The 26,305-nt window shown below is 42.0% G+C and overlaps 1 protein-coding gene across 1 annotated transcript in view; it reads right to left on the bottom strand.

Annotated features, from left to right (window-relative positions):
* The window catches only part of LOC123377700, a 32,761-nt gene extending 7,579 nt beyond the window's left edge, over positions 1–25,182 (bottom strand). Inside the window, exons 1-7 of the mRNA XM_045030900.1 lie at positions 25,038–25,182; positions 21,910–22,136; positions 19,801–19,941; positions 17,455–17,603; positions 15,701–15,841; positions 11,841–11,989; positions 10,215–10,325 (exon numbers count right to left, since the gene is read on the bottom strand). Coding sequence (XP_044886835.1) covers positions 10,215–10,325; positions 11,841–11,989; positions 15,701–15,841; positions 17,455–17,603; positions 19,801–19,941; positions 21,910–22,089 — 871 coding nt within the window. The 5' untranslated portion in view covers positions 22,090–22,136; positions 25,038–25,182. The remainder of the gene's footprint in view (positions 1–10,214; positions 10,326–11,840; positions 11,990–15,700; positions 15,842–17,454; positions 17,604–19,800; positions 19,942–21,909; positions 22,137–25,037) is intronic.
* Positions 25,183–26,305: the final 1,123 nt, after the last annotated feature.

Genomic DNA, 26,305 nt, shown 5'->3' with positions numbered 1-26,305 from the left:
GCTGTCAGCTGCGGCGGCAGTGAGTGCTCAACTCCTCTGCCCTTGCAGCAGGACGTGGGTTCTCTTACCTCTCATGGGGCTTGGGCTTCAGTCCTCCCCCTCATTATTTTTAGTAAAAGTCACCAACAGGCCACAGGCAATAAACAAAAATTCACAGAAGCACATGACCTATTGGTTATTTATAGTAAAAAATAACTAACAAAATCTTAACCTTATTATTGATCACACAATATTGTGGTTCATGTTAAGCTGCAAAACAATTGGAGAAGTATGGTTTGGAGACTTACTTATACCAGCGAAGCAATTCACTGGATAATTTCCATATAGCTGATAAAGATATTAGACCAAATGTAGCCTACAGTATGTAGTTGCATGTTTTTGATTAAGAACAATGGTGACAAACAGCAGTGTGAGTTATAAGTCCAGTGTAAACTAGTTCTAAGCCATGTGTAACTGGCAGTGTAGTGTAACTTTCACCGGTTTAAATAAGAACAGCCATAATAGGTCAGACCCATGGTCCACCCTGTCTTCCAACAGTGGCCAATGCCAGATGTTTCAGAGGAAATGAACAGAACAGGTAATTATCAAATGATACATCCTCAGTCATCCACTCATAGTTTCTGGCAAAGAGCGGCCAGGGACACTCAGCATGGTGTTGTATCCTTGTCCATCTGGTTAGTAGCCATTGATGGACTTATCCTCCATGAATTTATCTACTCCTTTTTTGAACCCTGTTATAATTTTGGCCTTCACAACATCTCCTGGCAAAGATTTCCACACAGTGCACAATGTGAAGAAGTACTTCCTTATGTTTTTTTAAACCTCCCGCCCAGGGGTGGCCAAATGAACCACATATGGCTCTTTTATCGTTAAAGTGCGGCTCACACGACCCTCCCCCCCATTCTCCGCCTACCAGACTGGGGGGGGGAGGGAACCCCCCCCCACACCACCTTTGTGTCATCTGCAAACTTGATGAATATGCTCTCTATACCAACATCCAGGTCATTAATAAAGATGTTAAACAACACCGGACCCAGAACTGATTTCTGTGGAACCCCACTTGAGACTTCCCTCTAATCCGACATCATTCCATTATTAGTCACTTTTTATTTGTGGCTGTTTAACCAATTATGTATCCACTTAATGATAGTTCTGTCGAGCCCACATTTCTTCAGCTTACTTATCAGAATGTCATGTGGAACTGTCAAAAGCCCTGCTGAAGTCCAGGTATATTCCCATTACCCACCAAATCAGTTACCCCATTAAAGAAGGAAATCAAGCTGGTCTGGCATGATTTGTTCTTGGTAAATCCATGCTGGCTGCAAGTGATTATCGCTTCATCCCCCAGGTATTCACAAATTGAATGTTTTATATATTGCTTTAGTAGCTTCCCAGGTATTGAAGTTAGGCTGACTGGTCTGTAGTTTCCTGGCTCCTCCTTTTTAAAGATAGGCACTATCTTAGCCCTTCTCCAGGCTTCCGGGACCTCTCCTGTCATCCATGAGTTTATTGCCAGTGGCTCCGAGATTTCTTCAGCTAATTCCTTCAGCATCCTCCGGTGAATAGATCTGTCTGGCCCTGCTGATTTGAATTCATTCGAACTGATCAGAAGATCTGACATGTTCTTTACTTATCCTGGAGAGGTGTAACTAGTGGTGTTCCCCAAGGGTCAGTCCTCGGACCAATCCTATTCAATTTATTCATAAATGATCTGGAGAAAGGGGTAAACAGTGAGGTGGCCAAGTTTGCAGATGATACTAAACTTCTCAAGATAGTTAAGACCAAAGCAGATTGTGAAGAACTTCAAAAAGATCTCACAAAACTAAGTGATTGGGCAACAAAATGGCAAATGAAATTTAATGTGGATAAATGTAAAGTAATGCACATTGGAAAAAATAACCCCAACTATACATACAACATGATGGGGGCTAACTTAGCTACAACGAGTCAGGAAAAAGATCTTGGCGTCATCGTGGATAGTTCTCTGAAGATGTCCACGCAGTGTGCAGAGGCAGTCAAAAAAGCAAATAGGATGTTAGGAATCATTAAAAAGGGGATAGAGAATAAGACTGAGAATATATTATTGCCCTTATATAAATCCATTGTACGCCCACATCTCGAATACTGTGTACAGATGTGGTCTCCTCACCTCAAAAAAGATATTCTAGCACTAGAAAAGGTTCAGAAAAGGGCAACTAAAATGATTAGGGGTTTAGAGAGGGTCCCATACGAGGAAAGATTAAAGAGGCTAGGACTCTTCAGCTTGGAAAAGAGAAGACTAAGGGGGGACATGATAGAGGTATATAAAATCATGAGTGATGTTGAGAAAGTGGATAAGGAAAAGTTATTTACTTGTTCCCATAATATAAGAACTAGGGGTCACCAAATGAAATTAATAGGCAGCAGGTTTAAAACAAATAAAAGGAAGTTCTTCTTCACGCAGCGCACAGTCAACTTGTGGAACTCCTTACCTGAGGAGGTTGTGAAGGCTAGGACTATAACAATGTTTAAAAGGGGACTGGATAAATTCATGGTGGCTAAGTCCATAAATGACTATTAGCTAGGATGGGTAAGAATGGTGTCCCTAGCCTCTGTTCGTCAGAGGATGGAGATGGATGGCAGGAGAGAGATCACTTGATCATTGCCTGTTAGATTCACTCCCTCTGGGGCACCTGGCACTGGCCACTGTCGGTAGACAGATACTGGGCTAGATGGACCTTTGGTCTGACCCGGTACGGCCTCTCTTATGTTCTTATGTTCTTATGATCTACATCCCTTCCCCTTTGTTGTCTACGGTAACTTCACAGTCATCCAGTCACATGTTATTTTTTGTAAGAAGACTGAAGCAAGGTAGGCATTGAAAAGCTCTGCCTCCCTATCATCTTCCCTTACCAGCTCACCTTCTCCATTGAACAGCGGACCCACACTGTCCTTGATCTTTTTTGTTTGACATATTTGAAGAATTCCTTCCCATTGGTCTTTAACAATTTTTGCCAGCTGTAACTCATTCTTTGCCTTGGCTTTCCTGACTTTGTCCCTATACGCTCATGCACCCAGGTATACTTCCTTGGGTGACATGCCCCCCCCCCCTTCCATTTCCTGTATGTGTCCCTTTTGGTTTTTAGATCGCTAAAAGATCCTTGTGCACCCATATTGGCCTCTGATGGCTCTTCTTATCTTTCCTCTGTATCAGAATAGCCTGGTGTTGAGCCTCTAGTATTACATCTCTTAAGAACTGCCAGCCCTTTTTGACTTCTTTTCTTCCTAATTGGTCTTTCCATGGGACCTTGCCTACTATTTCTGAGAGTCGGTTTAAATCTGCCTTTCTGAAGTTCAGTGTCCTTGTTTTGTTGTTCTCATGTCCTCCTTTCCATAGGCTCTTGAAATCTATCAGATAATAATCACTTCTTCCCAAGTTCCCAACCACCTTCATGTTCACAAGTAATTCATCCCTGTTGTTCAAAACCAGATCCAAAATGGATGAGTCCCTAGTTGTTTCCTCAATTTTCTGAATCAGAAAGCTGCCCCCTACACATGCTAAGAATTTGCAGGACTGTAGTGGGGTGGTCACCCTGCTCATGCCCTAAAGAGCTTAACACAGCCCTGGGAGAGGCTGGGGTAGGGGAAAAGCTAGGAGGATTGGGGGAAGCAGCCACAGGTGGGGCCACACCCCAATCAGGCCACGGCTGGCCCTTTAAGAGGGCTGAGGGCCAGAGACTGGGAGATAATCTCTCTCTAGCTTTTTGAGAGAGAAGGACCTGGCTGCCTGGGAGCTGAGAAAGGTACCTAGGGTGGAGCAGTGCTGGGGAAGGGCAGAGGGATCTGGGAGCTCCAGCCTAGCAAAACCCCAGGCTGCAGGCCTATTTAAAGGCCTACAAAAGGCTGCTGGGGCTGCAGAGGGGCAGCCAAGAGATAAGCAAAGGCAGCAGGTCCTAACCCCTAACCCCCTTGCTGATGATGAGTAGTTTACAGACTGCAGTCCGCTCCAGGGAGCAGGGGCTAGATGAGCCACTGAGGCAAGGTGGGGATAGAGGGTTGGGGGTTCCCCTGGGTGGGGAGACCCAGATTGAGGGTTACCGCTGGGGGCAGAACCCTGATGTAAAAGGCACTGGGGTCCGGGAGGGACACGGGGGCCAGCGGCAGGTGAGACACCGGCCTGCAGAGGGCGCTCCAGGCTGGAAGAGCTAATTCCCGAGACGACAAGCAGGAGGTGCCAAGCCGGTGAGTTGTCACCCCGCCACAAGGACGTATTATGTTTTTCTGCAATAGTCTTCCAATGGATATCAGGGAAGTTAAAATCCCCCATTAACACTAGCTCGTATGTTAACTAATCTTGTTAACTGCTTATAGAATGACTCATCCACTTCCTCTTCTTGATGTGGTGGTTAATGTCTTCTCGCTTAACGTTGTTTCAATCTTATGTCCCTGCTCAATTACAGAACATGATCTGTTTAAAGTTGTGCAATGCTCCGCTATAACATCGTTTGGCTGCCTGCTTTGTCCACAGCTGGCAGCCTCCCTATCAGCTCCCCTACGTCCTCCCCCACAGCACCTCCTGCCTGCTGGTGGACCCTGCGGATTAGTGTCTTTCCCCTGCTCCCCCCGCCGCCTGCCTGCGGCAGTTAGCTGGTTTGTGGCATTCAGGAGGCAAGAGGGAGAGGGGAGGAGCAAGGGCTTGGCACGCAGGCTCCCCCTTCCTCCCTTGCCTCCTCAACGCCGCAGGCCAGCTGATTGCCATGGGCGGGAGGCAGGGGAGGGAGGGGGGAACCTGCGTGCTATGTCCTCGCTCTTCCCTCCTCCCTCCTGCCCCCTGAACGCCACAAACCAGCTAATTGCCGTGGGCAGGGGAGGGAGGGGATAGGAGTGAGGATGCGGCGTGCGGAGTAAAGGGAGAGGAGTGGGGGAGAAGAGGCGGGTTAAGGATGGGGCAAGGGGTGGAGTTGGCGGGCGAGAGTTGAGCCCCCACCCCTGGTGCTAGCAGAGTAGGGGAAGCTGCCGCTGCTGCTGCGCAACGTGCTTCTTCTAGCCTACAGCACCTTCAGCCTCCTTGCCTGCCTCATTGTCTCCAGTGCCAGTGGGCTATGCCTGTGTGGGGTAAGGAGTGGGCACCTCCCGACTATAGTACTGTACTGTATGTACAGTATGTTTGTGAACACACAGCACGTGCACAGTACACCCCCCCCCCCCAGCGGTTTACTGTTGCTTTATGGCCCAACGGCCCTGCTCGGGAATAGGGCTCTACACCAAGTGCTTGCAAGGCCACCAGCTGCCTGCAAAGCAGCTGTGGGTGGTGCACAGCAGAGGCCCTGCCTTGCTGTCTCGCTACAGAATAAACAATGTTTTATCTGCTCCCCACTCTTTGCTGGAGGGAGGTAAGAACACAGGGGGGCGGCAGCCTGCCCAAAGCAAGTTACAGTAATAGCGTTCCAGCGCCTGCTTCACCGTAGCAAGGGGGAAAGTGGCGTAGAGATGCACAGAACCTGGCTCTGCTCCCATGAAAGTCTGTGAAATGCACAGATTTGCCAATCACTTTAATGCTAGCTGCATCTCTCTGCCCCTGCATGCACACAGCAGAGAGGGGCACAGCCCTGCAGCAAACGTTATTTTCCTCTTCTTACTACATTGGCTGCAATGCTGCCCGGGTGCTGAGTGCATGGTTACTAGGTACAGCGGGGCCATTTTTCCAGGGCACCCTGGAAGAGAGGCCTTTGGTCCTCCAACAGGGCTCCTGTGAAAGTAAGAACCTGCAAGAAAGTAAGAACCTCCATAACTAGTCCTAGCCTAAACCCACAGGGCTTCCAGTAGGGGAGCAGATTACCATGCAGAATGACATGGGTTTTCCAAATTCTTTCCCTTGCAATAGTTGATTGATGCTGCATGACCCCGGCCACTCCAGGCTAAAGGGAGTGAAGAGTAGCTCGTGCATGTGCGTCCGGAGGAGCATCATCTGGCATCATGAGTCAAAAGCATCCAGCAAGTGATAGTGGAGTGCCTAGCAGTAGCAGTACCACTAGCAGCAAGAAAAACCAGGAAAACCATTAGTTTGGGTTACTAAATTAGACATTTTAAAGCATTTTGATGCAGGCGAGCGTGCAGTAACATTGGCATCGCTCTAGGTCTTACTCCAACCACTATGAGAACAATTCGGAATAATGCCGAAAAGATCAGGGCTAGTGCTTGGCGTGTAACACCACTCAGTGCTACTACAATAAGTTGATCAAGAAGTAGTTTGCTGGAAAACATGGAGACTCTTCTCTCACTGTGGATAGAGGACCAAAACTAGAAGAACATACCTCTAAGTTTGTTAGTGATACAAGTTAAGGCAAAAAGTTTGTATGACAATTTGAAGAAACCAAGGTGAAGGATCACAGACAGAACTTTCATAGCAAGTCGGGGATGGTTTGATCAGTGCAAGAGGCACTTCTACCTGCATAACATCACGATGTCCGGTGATGCAGCTAGTGCTGATACTGCAGCAGCTAAAAAATTCCCCAACTATTTCAAGAAAATAATTGTGGAAGGTGGCTATTCCCCTAAACAAGTCTTCAATGCTGATGAAACGGACCTGTACTGGAAGAGGATGCCTGAGCGTACTTACATTTCCCGAGAGGAGAAGACAGCACCCGGATTTAAAGCAGCTAAAGACGGTCTAACCTTGCTTTTAGGTGATAATGCTGGCGGAGACATGAAGATGAAACCACTGACAGTGTACCAATCTGAAACACCACACACACTCAAGGGATTTTCAAAGGAACAACTTCCGGTCATGTGGAGATCCAAAAAGAAGGCATGGATAACTGGAGCTATTTTTTCAGAATGGATGACTCTCTATGCTGTCCCTGCATGGAAGGAATACTGTGCCAAAGAAAATCTTGATTTCAAGATTTTATTACTTATTGATAATGCACCGGCTCATTGAATCAACCTAGATGACCTGTGCAAAAACGTCAAAGTTGTCTTTCTGCCACCTAACACCACATCACTCATCCAACCCATGGGCCAAGGAGCCATCGCTGCATTTAAGACGTATTACTTATGCCATACTTTCGACCAGCTCATCAGAGGCACTGATGGGGAAGGCAAACCTGCTATTCAGCAATTTTGGCGTGACTACAACATCCTGAAGTTCATCAATAACATTGGTGAGTCCTTGGCTGAAGTTACTCAGGTATACATGAATGTTGTGTGGGGGAAGCTGTGGCCTGAATGTGTCAATGACTTAAAAGTATTTAAAGATGTCCCCGCTATGAAGAAAGATATCCTTGGCTTGGCCTAGAAAGCAGGTTTTGATGAGGTGGAAGAAGCCAATGTTACACAACTTCTTCAATCACACAGAGAAGAGCTAACCAATGAAGATTTGATGCAACTAGAGGTGACAAAAGCAATGGAAGAAGAGGGCAAAGAAGTAGAAGAAGAACCAACCCATCGAAATCTGACTGCCAAACATCTTTCTGAAGCTTTCCAAATGATTGGAGCTGGCTTGCAAATCCTGAGTAATGACGATCCTGACAGGGAACGCAGCTCCAAAGTGATTAGGGGAGTTGGTCATCTAATGATTTGCAATAAAGAAATTTACCAAGAAAAAAAAGGGAAAGCAAAACAACAATCTCCAGATGTGTTTTTCCGAGTTCAGAAAGTTCAGCAAGAGGAGCAGCCGGACAATCCACCCTCTTCTACTCTCTGACTCCATCACCTCAACCAAGCTTTATACTCAGCAATGATGACTGTAGTATTAAATTGTTTCTTTAAAATTGTTTAAAATTTATACCTGTATTAAATTGCTTGTTTAAAATTGTTTAAAATGTATATAATGCCTTTTGTCTGGGAAAAATTTTTTTCCCTGTAACCTAATCCCCCCATTTACATTAATTCTTATGGGGAAATTGGATTCGCTTAACATCGTTTCACTTAAAGTTGCATTTTTCAAGAACATAACTACAACGTTAAGTGAGGGGTTACTGTACTGTTCTTTCCCCTTGTTACCCTCATCCAGAGACTCTCAGTAGGTCTGTTGCTCACTTCCTCTTGGACCTCTGAGCACGTGTATACATTCTTGACATATAGTGCAACACCTCTTCCTTTTTCTCCATTCCTATTCTTTTGGAACAAGCTATATCCCTCAATGCTGGTACTCCAATCATGGGTGTTGTCCCACCAAGTCTCTGTGATGCCAATTAAGTCATAATTTTCTTCATACAACATGAGTTCCAGTTCATCCTGCTTGTTTCCCATACTCCTAGCATTTGTATACAGGCATCGAAGATTCAATAGCTCATATTTCATATTTAAATTATCAGGTTTTCTGTAGGTTTAAAGAAAAAAGTATGTTTCCAAATTATCAAACTTGATAATGTTTGATTGTTCCTGCTCAAGCCAAGAACATTCTTGAGTAGCAGGAAGCTATTTTCATACAAAGCAAATTCTTAATTTCTAAGCTTCATCCAGGTCCTCATTTTCTATACAGGAAACATTTTGCAGGTTGAAACACTTGAGAATATATTGTTATGGCCACTTTTCCTTGGTTTAAGATATCACATGTCTGGAGCTTTGGTATTTTACTTCTGTAAAGTTTTCATGAAATTGAATGGTGATGCTTAACATGAAGGCAAAAAGTGTGTGATTTTTTGTTAGCATGCTTGTCTTGCTAGTTCACATTCATTGCACCAGAATGTGATATATAGGAATTGTATAAATGAATTATTAAAAATAAAAATGAATGATTTTTAGTTTTGGTCAATAGTACATAACTATTAAAAATATTGGACCAATCATTAGCCTGCATAGCTTAAAGTGAAGTTCTTTGAAAAAATACTATACAAATGGCATAAATAGGTTCCATTTCTATTATTTCTCAATGACTCCATATTAAATTTGTTCAGTTTCTGTGTAAAAATGTGGTTTTCCAACAACCAGCCCCACAAACACACCCTGGATTGTTGACAGTGTATACTTATACAATCAGCTGGGTCTGGATTCCTGTTGGTGATGTACAGGAATGAAAAAACTCAGCTTGACTTTCAAATCCCAAGACACTTTTACAGCACTGAGAGAAAAAAATCTTTTTACTTGTAAACTGGAGTCAGAGAGAGACAATCAAAATGAAATTCCACAATGTCATTTTTACAGTTACTTTACAGAGTAAAAGTGCACATGAATGGTTCTTCTATTATAAATGTCACCTTCAAAGAGAATACCCTGCTTTTTACTTTCAAATGTAGACATAGCCACAGTGGCCCATGCTTTCGTCACCTTGAGGCTAGGTTACTGCAGTGCACTGTACCTGTGACTGACTGAAAACCTAATTTTGAAATGATCTGTACAAAAGAGGAATAATGAGAAATAGAGTTCGTCTTTGTCAGAACATCTCTGCCTGGAAGCACTAGACCACCCCAGCCCACTTGTGTGCTGTTTAATTGTGGTTTTAATAATCACAGTGCCACACTATGGGTGTGCAAGTGCACAGCCTGGTCAAGGGCATAGGGCTGTTAGGATCCTTTTCCACCCCTTTTGTTGCCTTCACAAGGACCAGTCTGGATTGCTGTCTTGGAGCTCAGGGCAGCATAGGGACTACTGTCCCTACTCCCCTGAGGTACACAGTGCTCTATAGCAGTTGAGGATGAAGTAGAGCAACAACTTTGCTGCTCTCCACATCAGCCTGCATAGAACTGGTGCAGAGCGTAGTAGCAAGCACACTTCCCGTGGTGCATTCTGCTCTTTCTAGTGCTATTTCTGGCCTAGTGCAACTCTACCCCACTGTTTACCCAGGGATGGGCCTCAGTGGATGATCTAGCCTATATGACAGTCAAGAAGGCCTTTTTCAAACTGGAAAGCAGTACCCTCTGGGAAGGTTTTCCATTACTAGCTTGTTGCGGTGACAAAAACATTGGAGGCAAGAGCAGTAGTGAGAGAGGGAGGATGATGGGGGCTTTAAATCAAGATTGGTTGTCTTTCTAAAAGACACCACACCTTGTTGTGCTAGGTGTAAAAAGCACTGGGTGAATTCTATGGCCTGTGTCATGCAGGAGGGAGGTGAGACTAGCCCCCCCCCACCCCCGGCCTTAAAAATCTAATGATGGGGAGCGGGAAGAAGAAGAACCAGCCACGCATGACAGATGGTAATCACATTGCTTAATGTGCTGTTGGAAGGTTCTCAGATACTACAATGATGAGGACTTATGTGTAATAGAATAAAACCACACAAAACTGAACTGTACCTTTTCTTTTCTTTTCCTTCCTCATACTACTTTCCACTGTGTTAGAGTTTCCTGTTTTGGAAGCAACGTTCAAGCCAGAAGCTGTTGAGTGGATACCCAAACCTTTGTCTGCTGTTTATAAATAAGAACAGCCATTCAAACAGTTGCCAATTCATGGAGTTATACACAATTTTTTGGAACGGGCAGTATTAATTATTTGATATACACTCTCCCAAGTTTACATTGTCCTGGATGCTGAGGGACATTTACCATAGAAGAATCTACATAGCTATTTAATTTTTTCCATCAGAGATAACAATTTTGTGGGCAGAAAAAAGTTGGCATATTTCAGCACAAAGTTTCTATGCTATTTTTGCTTATTTCTGATTTCTTATATCCCTTGATATAGTTTAGCTAGTATTGTCGTTTGGGAAAGTTTGAGCATCTTTTACACTGCAGTACATTCACCATTATATAGATGCTCCATTTATCTTCCTCTCTAGAGCATATAGCCAGATTCACCCTTGGAATGCAGCTTGCATCCCCCTGTGTCTGCTGGGACAGCCACACCAGTAGTTCTGCAGGGAGGAGGCATCTTAAATTCTAGCCATTCTAGCCATTTTGATGGAAGCTGCCTGAGAGAGATGCTGAATTTGGACAGCTCACATGCAGACTTCTCCTGCTATAGTTGATTGAAAAATGCAAAAACACTTTCATTAACATAAACATTACTTTTTAAATGAACATTTAAAAAAATATTTCCAGAAAATGTTCATTGCAATATAGAAAATGTCTTGACCACTCTACTTCCCCATCACCTTTAGGCTGCCATGCTTGTTTTGGGGACTGCATTTGGCCATCCCCAGATGGAGCAGGGATCCCTGGCACAGAGAATGGTGTGGACAGTTTATGCAGCTACATGTCTGCTCCAGGTACACTAATCATCATCAGGGACTTGAAGCTCAAGGAGTGAATTGACCCCAAGGACGGTAGTTTGAATTACTTTCCAAACTTAAATAGCCTCTGAAACAAATTGACGTTAATGGATGTTTTATAAGTTATTAATTTATGTGCTTCCCAAATGCAACTTTCACTACTTTTATTCATAGTGATTTTGCTTTTCAGGTATAAATACATAGCTGCTTAAATGTTTCTGGCCAAATCTTGAGGATCCTTTCTCAGTCAAGGGGATAAATATGTAAACGTTAAACAATGGGAGCAAATTAAACAGTACAGAGTATTTACAAAACAAAATTGGTCTTTTGCTCAAATGGAACTTGTTTATTCTTTCACGTTTAAATTTGAATTCTAGACACATTTTATTATTAGCACTTGCATATTTAATCCTTCAGATTAAGCACATTTTTCTGATATCTTTTTAAACATATCCTTTTAAACGCCAAACACCAAAATTCTCTGAAACAAGACATTACAAAATGCACTGTAGGGACAGTGTGAAATGACTGTACAGCATGCTTTGTCTGTCTGTCCCAGGTGCCAAGAAGAGAACACTTGTACATGAATATAATGGAAGTACAGTAAATGCTTGCATAGGCTATTACTAGTATGTGTAAGTATAATTTTCAACAAAAAAATTGAAAAATTATAATTTTCTCTAATCCAAGCACCATCCCCAGATAGTCTCACCTTCTGGTATTTGATGATCAGGATAGTTGTTGAATAGGAAGGCATTTGTTTCCTTATCTCTTCCAAGATTGTCTGCATACATAGCTATTGGTGTGATGAGCTCAAGGGCACCCAAACATTGCAAGTTGTTACCATTTAGATAAAGATTGCTGTGACGAAAATATAATTTTAAATATTTGATTGATGTTCCATCACATTTAAACTTGCATTTCATCTTTCTTTTCTATATTTGGCTTTTATAACAATGTTTTTGAAACTAAAATTATAGTAATCGTAACAGAAAAAAATTGGAGTAAATAGTCTCTTTTTAATACCAAGGAGGCTTAATTAAACTTGAATTGGACTTAAAACTTTGAATGCTGATTTCAGAAGTTCTAATTGCTGATATAAGAAAATCAAGTAAGGATAATGTTGAAGATAAAATATGGCTTTGATGACTAACTCAATCTCATAAGAATAACTATTTAAGTCTCCCAAAGTACGTGCTTAACTTTTAGGCATGTAAGCAGTGCCATTACATTAGATATGTCAGTAATTCCATCAACATCAGTGTGATTAATCATGTGCCCAAAGTTAAGAAGGTGCATAAATACTTTGTTGGATTGGGCTATTTTTCTAAATTGATTAATATTTGCTGCCTCCTTCATTTGAATTGGGGTAGGAATGTCCAGAATCCTGCATCATGCCTAGGAACATACCATTACCATTAAAGGAATACTTTCTCCAGCCAAGTCCAAGAGAGAGTAAAGATGGAACTCCTTTCCCCTTGAAAGTGACTTCCCCTTGAAAGTGAATGTCACTTGCATGAAGTATGGCTTGTTGGACTATAAACTTTCTTTTCTGGATTATAAGGCTTTAAGGAGTCAATTAAATCAACTTTAGGAACATATGCAGGGAAATTAGAAAGAACTGAGCAGAGTAACTGTAGTCAACAGCTTTGAGTCATACAAACATTACAGAGGGCTTATCAAGGCTAAGAAAAGGCTTATCAATAAAATGTATGGGGCTAGGAAAAAGACACTCCAGGATTCCCGAAGTCCCTGAAAGGCCGAGTGAAATGATGTCTTTGGTCAATGGATAGTACACATATTGCTCTTGAATAGTCCAGAAAGTTTTTTTTCTTATAATATCTGCAAGTAGACTTCCAAAGGGAAAATCATCTCTGATCATTTTAACACTCTCCTTTGTGTACATGCATTGTAAATGCTTTTTAGGATCACATTCTCTTTCTCATATTCGTTATATCAGCACGTAGTTTTCTCTAGAATCTTAGATACACATCACATCTTCTATCCTGGATATGTCAGAGTCCATTAAAAACATTGCCACAAAAGCACACACTAAAACATTCTCATAGCATATAATACAGATTAAGCATAAAAGAACAGTAGTGAAAATTTATAGACATATATCATCATGGCAGATCCCAAAGGAATGTACCCTCCTTGCAGGGCCACTGAGTACCACCCAGATTGATCTCTAGCTAGGTTTTTAAGGTGGTATGACTGGATATTCAGTTTATGTCTGCCACTGGCAATCTTATCGCATCACCAAAGCTTTTGGTGACCATTTCTTGGTAAACACAATTAATAATTCACTGGTTTTCCATCCTAATAACACGTCTACTAAAAAACCCCACCAAAATTGAACCAGTACTCATGCAAGCAGTTGGCAGGATCTGCTATGAATGTCTTCATTTCTGATCTTGTCCTGTCACTTAATGTGAAGAATCTGACAAAGACGACAAGAATCAATGACATCCATCTGCCACTCTTCAGTTTTTCTGTGCCTATGTTTCACTGCCATACAACAGAGTTGGTATATTCATGGTTCTATAGATCCACAGCTTTGTAGCAAGCGTGATGTCACAGAGCTCCCACAGAGGCTGCTGAAGGTCCCAAAATATGGCAGCAGCTGCTGCTATATGAGTGTCCACATCTTTGGAGCACCCTCCAGCACTACCTATGATGCTTTACAAGTATTTGACAGTTGCCACTTACTTGATGTCTTGATTGGACAGGTTAATATTGAGATTGTAATCTGGAGGTGGAGGCTTGATGGTAATAGCCAGGGACTTAGTTGTATCCAGATTAATAACTGGACCAAAGCGCATTGCTTGAGGCCTAACCAGATTGGCCATCAGCTTGTAGTGATTCATTGAACTAAGCCAACAAGACAATGTCATCAGGGTATTTAAAATCTCGAAGCAGAATGACATTCAGCTCAACACCACCAACAGCTGCCTCCTCAAGTCCATCAACCAGTCAATGTGGATATTGAACATTGATGGTGACAGAATGCAGCTTTGCTGAAGTCCGGTGGAAATAAGAAACCCTGCCATATATCTGCCATTGACTCGAACACAAATTTATGTCCCATTATAGAGCTCTTCTATCAATGACACTATCTTCCCAGGGATGGCAAGTTTCCTTATCCTACAAACTTGTTTGATGCACTGAATCAAAGGCCTGACAGAAGTCTCTAAAAAGTACTTAAAATAGCATATTAAATCCATCCAACTTCTCCAGAAGTTGTGTCATGGTAAAGATCTAGTTGACAGTGGAATTACCAAATCTGACAGCGCACTGAGTAGTCCCGCCTTTGCTATGAAGTGCATCATTGATTTGAGAGATTAAGACAGATGTGAAGACTTTTCCTAGGACTGACAACAGCATAATACCTCTATAGTTGCTACATTCAGCCTTATCCTTTTTAACAGGGGCAGAATAACACCTTTATTTCAGTCATCAGGAATGATATTAATGTGCTAGATGATCTGGAAGAGCCTGTGCAGCCATGGTACAATACTCTTGCTTGTCTTCAGCAATTCAGGGGTGAAGTTACAACTCCCAGATGTCTTCCCAGACTTCAATTTATGCACTGTGATCTGAATTTCTTCTAGGCTGACAGAAGGTGAGTCTGCTGAACTTCTTGTCCCACTTCAGATTGAAGAGGGATTGTAGGCAGTGGAAAATTGAGAAACATCTTGAAATGATCTTACCACTGATGCAGTTAATCTTTCCGACTTCAGCTGATGCTACCATCGATTCTTTACTGGACAAGCGGTGCCACCTTTTCCTGCAAACACTGCAAAGTTGATTAGAGGCTGTGAAGATCATGCCTGGGGGCAGCTTGTTCTAAACTAGCTGCCCGAGGTGACCACCAGGGTTCCTTATCTATCTTACACAATGACTTTGTGTTCCAAAGTTGAATCCACTTGGCCTTTGCTTTTGCTCTCAACAAATGTACATTTGAAGACTCAAATTGTAGCCTGGCTTTTTTCTTAGCTCCAACACAGTAAGCGCAGCAAAGAGTCTTGTGGCACCTTATAGACTAACAGACGTTTTGGAGCATGAGCTTTCGTGGGTGAATACCCACTTCGTCGGATGCATGTAGTAGAAATTTCCAGGTCGTAAGCGTCTCTGTTCCATGGGCTGAGGCCCCAGCAGCAGTCAGCACTGATTATTTGAAACAATGCCATTCCTCATCAGATGACAGAGAAAGCAAGACTTCAATCTAAAGTTTCGATCACCTTAAGCGGCTGAGAACTGAAAGCTATCAGAGAGTGGAGTTCTAATAAGAACTTTTGTTTGAATTGGACTAATTTTGGCCTATTAACTGGCTGCTGTTGAAGCTGGACTTTTTAATGAAATGTATACGTGTATAAAGTATAAGCCAGCTCAAATTAATTAAACCTGAAGCACAAAACAAGAAAAAGTGAGCTAGCAATAAGATCTCTCCTGGTGAAAATATAGATTTAATTTGAAAAAGAACGGGCAACTCTCTAACGTTTTTAGAAAGGAAGAGTGATATAATCATCAAGCAAAGTTAAACAATTCCAGAAAGAGTTTTAATCTTACCAAATGGCAGTTTGGGCTACAATGGGGCCTAACTTGGACCCACTTTCAGGTTCCAAACTGCAGTAGCATAAGCTGAGGGTTAGAAGTTTTCTGTTTCCCTCTAACCCAGAAACAAGTCCATTGATTCCTTTATCTCCAAACCTGTAAAAGAGAACAGATTAGTTATGTTCATCTGCTGACTAAGAATATAAATGTCACCTTCAAAGAGAATACCCTGCTTTTTACTTTCAAATGTAGACATAGCCACAGAGGCCCATGCTTTCGTCACCTTGAGGCTAGGTTACTGCAGTGCACTATACCTGTGACTGACTGTGAAGGCGTCTTGGAAGCTTCATTTCAACATACACTAGCCCAACGATTAGGGCACAAGCAGACCAACAAATATACCTTACACTTGTGCTCTAGGCTCTGCACTAGCTCTTATCCAATTCTGTATCTGCTTCAGATCATGGTTCTAATCTTTAAAATCCAAAGTGGGTTAGGGCCTACCTATGTCAGAGACTGCCTATGTCTTCACTACTCACCACGATAGCTGCATTCAACAGAGATGCTGCAGCAGACAGCCCCAGGGTAACTCTTGGAGGCTGGAAACAGGGCACACTTAGTGTAAAGATTCAACTGTAGGATTTCCTACTTCCAGAGATCAGGCTGAGCCTCAATTTTGACACACTGAGGGCTCAAAATAACTCTCTTTGTCTTTGTGCAAGCCTTCCTTCAGCAGCTGTGACTGCAGACTGACCCAGCAGTGTTGCTTCTGGAGACATAGGCAACAAGTATAATCCCATTTAACAGTGGTGTAAACAAGGGTCTTGGACAAGAGTGTGCTTTTCTATATGGCACCTCAGTACTCAGATGATGGGCACATTAAGAAATGCTTAGCTGGAAAGGAAGACCATTTCAGGGGCAAGTTTCCTGGTATTGGACATGATAACTATAGCTCATTCTTTGTAAAATCCAGTTCTTAGATGGAAATTATAATGAATTAGTACAGGGGAACTACATTGATCTGAATTATGGATTCAGATGGGGGAAAAAAAAAGACATTTTGGGTAACTGAAATTCAGCCTGGGGATTTATCCGCAATCAGAAATAGATTTTCATTACTATGGACACAAATCAGACATTAGGAATGTCAATATACAAAAACCTGTAGGAGAACACTTCAACCTCCCTGGCCACACAATAGCAGATCTTAAGGTGGCCATCCTGCAGCAAAAAAACTTTAGGACCAGACTTCAAAGAGAAACTGCTGAGCTCCAGTTCATCTGCAAATTTGACACCATCAGTTCAGGATTAAACAAAGACTGTGAATGGCTTGCCAATTACAGAACCAGTTTCTCCTCCCTTGGTTTTCACACCTCAACTGCTAGAACAGGGCCTCATCCTCCCTGATTGATCTAACCTCGTTATCTCTAGCTTGCTTCTTGCTTGCTTATATATACCTGCCCCTGGAAATTTCCACTACTTGCATCCGAAGAAGTGGGTATTCACCCACGAAAGCTCATGCTGCAAAACGTCTGTTAGTCTATAAGGTGCCACAGGATTCTTTGCTGCTTCTACAGAACCAGACTAACACGGCTACCCCTCTGATACTTGATTACTATGGGGATGAGGAACTTGGGAACCATTGTTTATAAACTTCAGCAGAGAAACTTCATATCAGAACTGTTCTGACTTTGAGGGTACCCTGAACATAAGCACTGTTCAAACTCACACTCGCTCACTGCTGTGGGTACATAGCTCCTCTCTCTTACTTGATATAATCTAGAACAATGGAGTTCAAGTTGCTGAAAGGGAAAGCTGCTCCAAGTCGCTCCAGGGACCATGCATCTATCGGAACGTGAGTTATTTCTAGAGTACAGAAGGGATAGTTGGTACGTCCATTCCGCTCTAAAAGCATTGCCTAGAAATGCAAAATATGAATAGATATCTGCTGTTATGAAACAGAACCGCACACTTCTGATAGCAAAGGCAAGTTTTTGGTTTGGTTTTTATATTTTTTAAATCTAAATTTTCCTGTGTACTTTTAGTACTTGTGGAAGGTGTCAGACTGACAATCCTGGAGACAGATGTTCTCTGTTTATCCTCCAAACACAGGTATTATGGGCAGTGGCAGTGCAAGCGTCTCCTACAATATGCCACAACTTTAATCTACAGAGACCAACTCTAGGGGAGAGGATAGTTAATTCTCCATGCACATTCATCTGTTGGCCTCTCTGCTGAGACTGCTAACCTAGCGAACAGTTAGAGTTAATTGTGGTGATGGTTTGTGTGTTATCGACACCTATCCACTGGGAACTGGACTTAGATCACAAAATAACCGATAATGTAATCACTTCAAGCATATTCATCCTAAGTGTCTTCTGTTCTTCAACCATCAACTCCAGAAAGCATTTTAATTGCCTTGCCCACTCCCCTAGGCCTGGGGGGTGGGAATCATGTGTGTTCCTGACTCTGACCTGCCAGCTCCTCTCTTGGTCCACCAGTCTCCCAGGCCCTTCTTGCATCAAGATACCTGGAGCAGTGAAGGCCTCCCTGGGACCCAAGGGAAGGATGGATGCTACTTTGAGGGCAGCTGGGCCCCTCTACTATACAAGAAGTCAGAGATCCATATAGAGAGGATTCTCCATGCACAGATCTGTGGGGCATGAAACTCCCAAACATTTTCAACCAAAACATCACACTATTGTATTAGTGCATGAACAGGACCCTACCAAATTCATGGTCCATTTTGCTCAATTTCACGGCCATAGGATTTTAATAATAGTAAATTTCACGATTTCAGCTATTTAAATCTGAAATTTCACAGTGTTGTAATTGTAGGGGTCCTGACCCAAAAAGGAGTTGGGTGTGTGTTGGGGGGTCCGCAAGGTTATTGTAGGGAGGGTTGTGGTACTGCTGGGCAGCTGGAGTGTGGTGGCTGCTGACTGGGAGCCCAGCTCTGAAGGCAGAGCTGCTGCCAGCAACAGCGCAGAAGGAGGAATGGCATGGTATGGTATTGCAACCCTTACTTCTGCGCTGCTGCCTGCAGAGCTGGGCCCTCAGTCAGCAGCCACCACTCTGTGGCCGTCCAGTTCTGAAAGGCAGCAGCGCAGAAGTAAGAGTGGCATAGTAAGGTATTGCCACCCTTATTGCTGCACTGCTACTGGTGGGGCACTGCCTTCAGAGCTGGGCTCCCAGCCAGCAGTCACCACTCTCCAGCTACCCAGCTCTGAAGGCAGCACAGAAGTAAGGGTGGCAATACTGAAGCCCCCGTAAAATAACCTTGTGATCCCCCTTCAACTCCCTTTTGAATCAGGACCCCCAATTTGTGAAACACTGGTCTCCCCCTGTGAAATCTGTATAGGGTAAAAGCACACAAAAGACCAGATTTCATGGGGGGAGACCAGATTTCACAGTCCGTGACAAGTTTTTCATGGCCATGAATTTGGTAGGGCCCTATGCATGAGAATCTGAAAGTGAAACAGACTAGAAATTGATCATAAACCAAAGTGAAACTGGCTAGTTTGTTTCATTGCACACTCTGAGAGATAGGCTGTAAATAAACTCCAGTATAAATGGGGAGAAGTAAGTTAGATTTTCAAAATTGCTTCAGTTTTTGTCAGAGCTGATGCATACATCTCACTAAGTCTGTGTGTGCTAGAAACACCTGATAGGTGTTATCAAGACCCAACATTAGAAAAGATATCTGACTGGATTTGGGCACATATGAAAGAATTAAACTCTTTGGGCATGAAATCATATTACCCCCACAATCGGAATCTTTGTCTCTCAGAATGTTTGTTCATTGTCTCAATAGGCTTTCTGGTCTACATTTGTGGAACTGTGTAAAATCCAGGATAGTTTTTAAAAAAAACTTGTTTTTGTACATCTGGTGTAATTTACATTGGCCATTTCACTACACAATTATCCTTGTCTTCCTACACTTTTTCATTTCCATATACAATCATTCTAGCTAGGTACTGGTATTTCCAATTTACCCACCACTGCATATATTACTACAAAAATAAAAGGACAAAAACCAAAATCCTTTCACTTTCAGTCAGCTTCTCTTTAAATGTCTACTTTTTATATCATATTATGTATTTTATTTTACTTACAAGGTTTGCAATGTCTTGATTGTTTAGCTGAATTCCCCAGATACAGAGTTCCTTTCCTAACATATACCGTTCATCTCTAATTGTCCTTAACAGAGGTGTGAGGAAGACTGGCTGGGACTTCTGAGAGTTTGTGAGCACAAACTAAAAAACAAAAACTTAATTACAATTTGGTGTAATCAAAACTGAAACAAATGTACATTATATTTTAGGAACCCAAACATAAAATATACCATTATCTAAATGTACTATACATTAATGGTGATCTATAAATGTAAGCAAAAGTCAAAGATCCTCTGCATATCAATATATAAAAAATTGTGCAGAATTCCTTAAATAATCAGGGCAAAAGGGACATTCAGCACATTATTTTCTATATTGGTGCAGCTCCAGTCTTTGTACCCATAATGAATAGAATAAACAAGGTGCAGGCATTTTTACCATTGTGTCATCTGACCCTGTAGATCAGCCTGGAAAGAATTATTTTATATCTTAGATTTATATCTTGTGGAACAATAAAAAAGAAATCAGGCATTTCTGGAGATAAGAGCACAAGAACATTCTAAGTTAATGTGCGCGATGCTCCTCTTAACCCGGTTATCTGGACAATGCAAGTGTGTAATAGCTAATTATGGCACATTTGGAAGGCAGGGGATGCATTTGCAGGTTTCTTTTCAGGATTATAATCAAAATTTTCAAATTGAGTGCCTACAGTTAGACAGACATTATACCTAAATCCATGTTTAGTCACCTAAAGTTAGGATTCATTGGAAGCAACAGATGCTTAGCCAGTTTTACAGGAATGGCTACATTTAGGTACCCGGTTTGGGAATATGATCTACATTCATTGGAGAGGAAACCCATGTAAATGTCTAGAACACATCCACAGTAAGAATATAGTGTAATTGTAGTCACCCTCATCCTGGGACTGGTACCTGCTGTAGCTGTGATGCAGCAGCACAGAATGCTGTCTCAGGCAGAGACTGCCAGCAAGAGGGCAGCTCGAGCTGGGGAGGGGGCTTGGAATGCACCCAAAGGGACAGTTGGAATAAAAGCTGTTAGAGAAGAAGAAGAATTGAAATGCTGAGCTAACCGATGACCTGAAGCCTTGGTAGGAGGTGACATGATAAAATAAAAGAAGACCAGGAGAATAAAAGTAGGAGACTGGCAAGTGAGAGAGAGGAGAGAAGGAAAATAGGAAAGGTTTCACGTCAGGAGAAGTAGAAAAATAGACCTGAGTATGTGAGCAGGTACTGTTAGAGAAGAAGTAGTGGGAAATAAAATCTACAGACTTACACAGAGAGAGAAAGAGAGAGAGAGAGAGAGAGAGTATCCAGGACCCCCCCCCCATCCCTGAAAGGATATATAGTTGGTGAAAAAGGAAATTGATCATAAAGCTGTGTTAGATGAAAACAGATCCTGGCATCAGTAAATGAGAAGCCCACCTGCAAAGGACCTAAAGTGAATGAACAAAGAGAATGAGTCTTTGAACATCTATTGGAGGAATACAGTTCAAAGTGTCTAATAGACAAGTGAGGGCCCAGTAGGGAAGAAACCCCACTTGTGGATAAACTAAGTGAAAAAAGGTACAGCTACAGGAGCACTTCAAGCCAAAGAGAAGCAAAAAACAGGACCGCAAGAGTGGAATTGGACTTACAGCCAAGGAGAGGAAAAGTTGATTTTTCTCTGAAGTGACACACTATATCGTTTGTTCTTATTAATAACAATGGATTTGCTACTAACTGCACAATGTGTACAAGCTCACAAAAGTTAATGAGTTGGTAACCTATAGTTTATTTTGGTACAATTTTGAGGTTTTCCCTTCTAAGTTCTAAAAATGTAAAATTATCCCTTTTGTCTTGGTTTGCCTCTGCCTCTCCTCAGAGTTAGCATAGCCCAGCCTTGCTGGGTCACTACATAATTCAATGGATATTTGTGAGTCTATGAGTCTATTTATTTCAGTCTTAAAACTCCATTCCAGAGAATGCCAACCAGAGCTCCGAGTGCTCAACATAAAACTTTAAAAGCAGTATAGAGAAAAGTTACAGAATCAAAGCTGTTCTTTTCCACCCCTTCAATCTCACCTTAAATTATTATGTAGAACATATTTACCTTTGTAAGAATAGTTTCATTTTCTATGCATTTTCTCAAGCTCCGTTTGATCGTGCCACTGACAGAGCTTTGGGAAAAGGCACAATGCCTTTCATAGGTTTTCATAAACTTTTCAAGAATGGAAATGTCAGGAAGTGAACTGGCTTTTGTTTTAATTTTCTCTTTCTTCTTTCCTTGCATGATTTTTTTTGGGAAATTTTTGTTGTCTTGTCCTTAGCTTGCTTACGCTGAAACATAAAATTCAAGCTTATTTGTATTAGTAACAAAGCTGTTATTGAAATGTTAGTTTTATGATAATCAAAGAACAATTATGTAAGGGTGTGAGGAAGGGTGTGTATCTTGGCCAACTGCTGCACATCCTGGGGAGTGTTGTAGTATTTATACACTGGTGTATTAACAGAGCAAATAATATTGGAACATTTAAGCAGAGTGTAATAATATTAATCAATCTGCCAAAGAAAATAGTTTAAAAAAACCCATCAAAAACAACGCTATATAAAAATCCAGGCAATGTTTATCAGCACAGCTCTGTGCCAGTACCACTCCTAAAGTTCTAGATCATCTGTGATGTTTTAGCAGTAGGAGTATGCTTGACAGTGCTGTTAATGGACAATTAATAGCACAGTTGTGGTTATAGTGGGGACATCTATTGTGGGGGGGACACCCACACTGGAGGACAAGCAGGGAAATGGGGCCTGAATTAGCACACCTGCATCAACTCTAACGCTAGCAGCTGTCTGGACAGTGCTAAAGCTACCTGATGCAATTGCCAAAAGTACTTTGTTTATAATTGTTTCCTGTACTAGTGTGTACAACTTCCTCCTTCTTTCGAATGGCTAGTGAACTTCAGGTGAAATTAAAATTTCACCTGAAGTTGATCAAGCCAAATGGCTACATCAGGAGTAGCAGAATTTATTGCAGTAATGCCTTCTTCATATTTATAAATTGGGCAGTAGGTAGTGATGCATTCGATGGTCTATCATGGGGAACCACACTTGCACACTGGGGAGTCCTTGATTTTGCATTTGTGCATTAGATATCCACATCTACCATGGTTGGTTTGAATTTGGTTCAGAGTTGACCAGGATGACCATGGAAGGTCAAACCCAGGAATTTATGTGTGGGATCCAGCACAAAATGCTTATTTTTTGAGTCTTGTTTAGTCCAATCTGCTTTCCAAGCCTCCTCCTGATTGTAGCCTGATTGCATGAGGCTAAACAAATGTTCCCAGAAAGGCTTGTGGGACTTAAGTCATGGAGGAGTGTAGGGAGGGTTGGAATGTTGTCAAGGTCGTGGTGGATAGGAAGATGTCTGTTTTCCTGGATTCACTGAGCTTCGTGGAATGTTGCAGCAGTTTGATGTATTGGCGGAAGAGTGATGTTAGAACTGGCAGCTATGGTGTTGGAGTCAATTTACGGATTCCCATGATGCACTGCATTACGGTATTTAGCTGGGTGTCCACAAGTCGCATGTGGCTACACCTACTCTATACCAGTGCACAATATTCAGCTACCGAATATACAAGTGCTATTGCAGATGTTTGCAGGACTGAGGCCGATGCACTCCATAATCCAGTTTCTGGATTATGTTGGCTCTTGTTTTTAATCTTTGCAGCTACCTTCTCAAAGTAATCATGGAAGGTAAGGGTGCAGTCCAGTTTCACTCCACGATATATTGAAGTATAATCATGGTGCACATTTTTACCACAGAAAGCTACTTTGTGTGTTTTTGTCACTCCAATTATCAAGATGAAATGAGCTTACTATTGTTTTTCCAGGGTTTGGTTTGAGCCTCCATTTCCAGAAGTATTGTTCTATAGTCTGGAGGCCCCCAGTTAATGCTTTCTCAATGTCATGGAGGTTTGGTGCTTGGATTGTTTTACTCTTCAAGATCCTATGCAGGTGTCAGGAAGCTGTGGAAGGTGGAACTTCAGAGGACCACAGAGCCAGTGCAGTGGCATGGTGACTTCCATCCTGGTATCTTTGGCCTCACACAGGTCTTTGGGATCTGCCTGGTTTCAGGGTAGACTCTGCAGCCTATTCTACTGGAAAGCAAATCCTGCCCTTTGGTGGGAGGATCTTCATGATGGGAGAATTTCCTCTCCCAGACCCTTCCCTTTGCACACATGATTTGTACCACAGGAAGGGTTTATCAGGGACAAAATTATTTTCTCCTTGATGTCTCATGCATGTTGTGCACAGTGATGCTTATCTAGTACAGCTGCTGCATTCAAGTTGCTGGATACATACACACAATAAGTTCAGTCACATCACAAAATACATCATGGGGTTGTGTAGTTTTGTTTACATAAGTTTGGGATGTCCTGTTATTCATAAATGGCCAAGGCACAATTGAGTTATGCAGGCCATATCAGAGACCAACGTGTGTTCTGTATATGCTGTGTATTTTTCAGAAAAAATATGTTACCAGTGTGTTACAGTTTGTAAAATGCTATTGGGACAATTTCTTGTATTTATTTAATTATTAAGAGCTCATCTGTAGAGGCCTTGTGTTATAATTTCCCTCTATTTTAAAACACCTCTAACAACCAGTCAGAATAGTATATGCAAACATCAAAGGTTTGACTGTGCTCTCATTCACACCGGTGTAAATTAATATGTCTCTGGAAAGATGAATTAGTAGGGCAGATGAGGCAGGAAAGGGTCCATGACCTGTCTCATGGTTTCACCATTTATTACATCTTCATCCCATATGCAATATACACCCCACACATCTTTTTGTTGGCCCCTGTGTGATTATGTCTAATTTTTAAGCTGTCAGTTACTTTGTCATTGTCTTTAAAAGTGTCATGCACATCTATAGCACTATACAAAAATCAGTGTATTAAATATAAGTAAAATATTTCATAAAATTAAAGTTATAGAAACTAGATAGAGGATAAAAAATTACATTGCCTTCGGATGGGAAGCTATTGAACATTTTGAGGCAGGGGACAAATAGCTCAGAGGGCTATTTCACTGTTTCCCCCTCTAATCTTGTAGAGCATAGATTTTTCCCTGGTCTTTTTCACCTGCCCTCTAGTATGTTGAATAGCAGTAATGGTGCTGATAGTGACTTCAGCTGTCTAGAACTGCAGAAGGAAGGAGCTGATTTATTCTAATACTTACCGTCCTTTGTAAACTGTGTTGAGATCTATAGATGAAAACTGCCTTATAAATGCCAGGTCTGAGTATTGCTGTAGGTGATGGCTGATTTTCACAAGTGCAGAAAGACTCCACCTTGCTGAGTTTCTCTCTAGGCTCCTTGTCAGCTTCAGACAGACTGAGTGTTCCTGTGTCACTAAGCAACCAAATCACAGGATTCAGAAAGGGAACACTGAGCAGTGGTGTTTAAAGAGCCAGAGCTCCCACCCCTTAACCTACTAGCCTGCAATTCAAATGGTAACTCCCTCAGAGCGTGCTGTAGCTCTATATTGGGATTACAATGTCTAGGGGGGAAATACAGATTCAGAGAAAAATCTGTTTTGATTTTGAGCCCCTCACTGACCCCTTGTCACCTCAATGCCAAATTCAGGACACACTGTTGAGAAATAGGGCAGATTCACCCCAAACTGGTGGTTATTCTATCATTAGGTTATACCAAGCCAGTAACAAAAGTAAACATCTGTATCACCACACTAGTTAACAAGCAATCAAAATGCAGTCTCCTTAGACAGTCCAGCCTTGGTTTTATCCTTCAGACAATGAACTATATGATAAGTGGTTACTGAAAACCAATGTAATCAATTATAGGGTCCTTCTAATCCCAAGAGATCAGCCACTTAGGTCAATATATAACTCAGCTCTTACTCAATAATCATGCTGATGCCAGTCCTTTAGTAACCAAAACATAAAAAGTTTTTTTTAAAAAAAGAAGAGCATTATTAATCGTTAATAGATCATATACATACAAGTGATTTTTCAGTGTTCATAGATCAGGATCATAGTAATGATGGAATAAACTGGTGGCTTGCAAAAGTCTCTGTGGAATTTACCCAGGAATATTGGGGGTCATCAGTCCTTTTTCAAAGCTTCCTTGTTAGAAATCCAGTCCAGAGAAATGAAGACAAAATGGAGATATCTCAGGGATCCTTTTATATCCTCTGCCATGTGCATGGAATTTTACTGTCACAGCCTCTGTTTGTGGAAAGTTACTGGCCCAAGATGGAGTCCAGGGTCACATGAGCAAATCACATGTCCCTACATGCTTTGATGACTCACAGGGGCTGCCATTGCTCATATTCTTTCTGCGGTGTCCCAGGAAGGCTTAGTGGGTAGGATGAGTTTCTTCTACGGCACATTTTTTGAGTGAAGTGTCCTTAATGGGCCATCAACACATAGCTGACTGGCCTCCATGAAAATCCTATCTGGTGGGTGTTACCCATGAACACAAACAC

Source organism: Mauremys mutica, chromosome 9 (genome assembly GCF_020497125.1).
Source record: "Mauremys mutica isolate MM-2020 ecotype Southern chromosome 9, ASM2049712v1, whole genome shotgun sequence".
NCBI lineage: Eukaryota > Metazoa > Chordata > Testudines > Geoemydidae > Mauremys > Mauremys mutica.
Note: the sequence above shows the minus strand (reverse complement) of the source record. Positions and strands in the feature narration are given on the sequence as shown.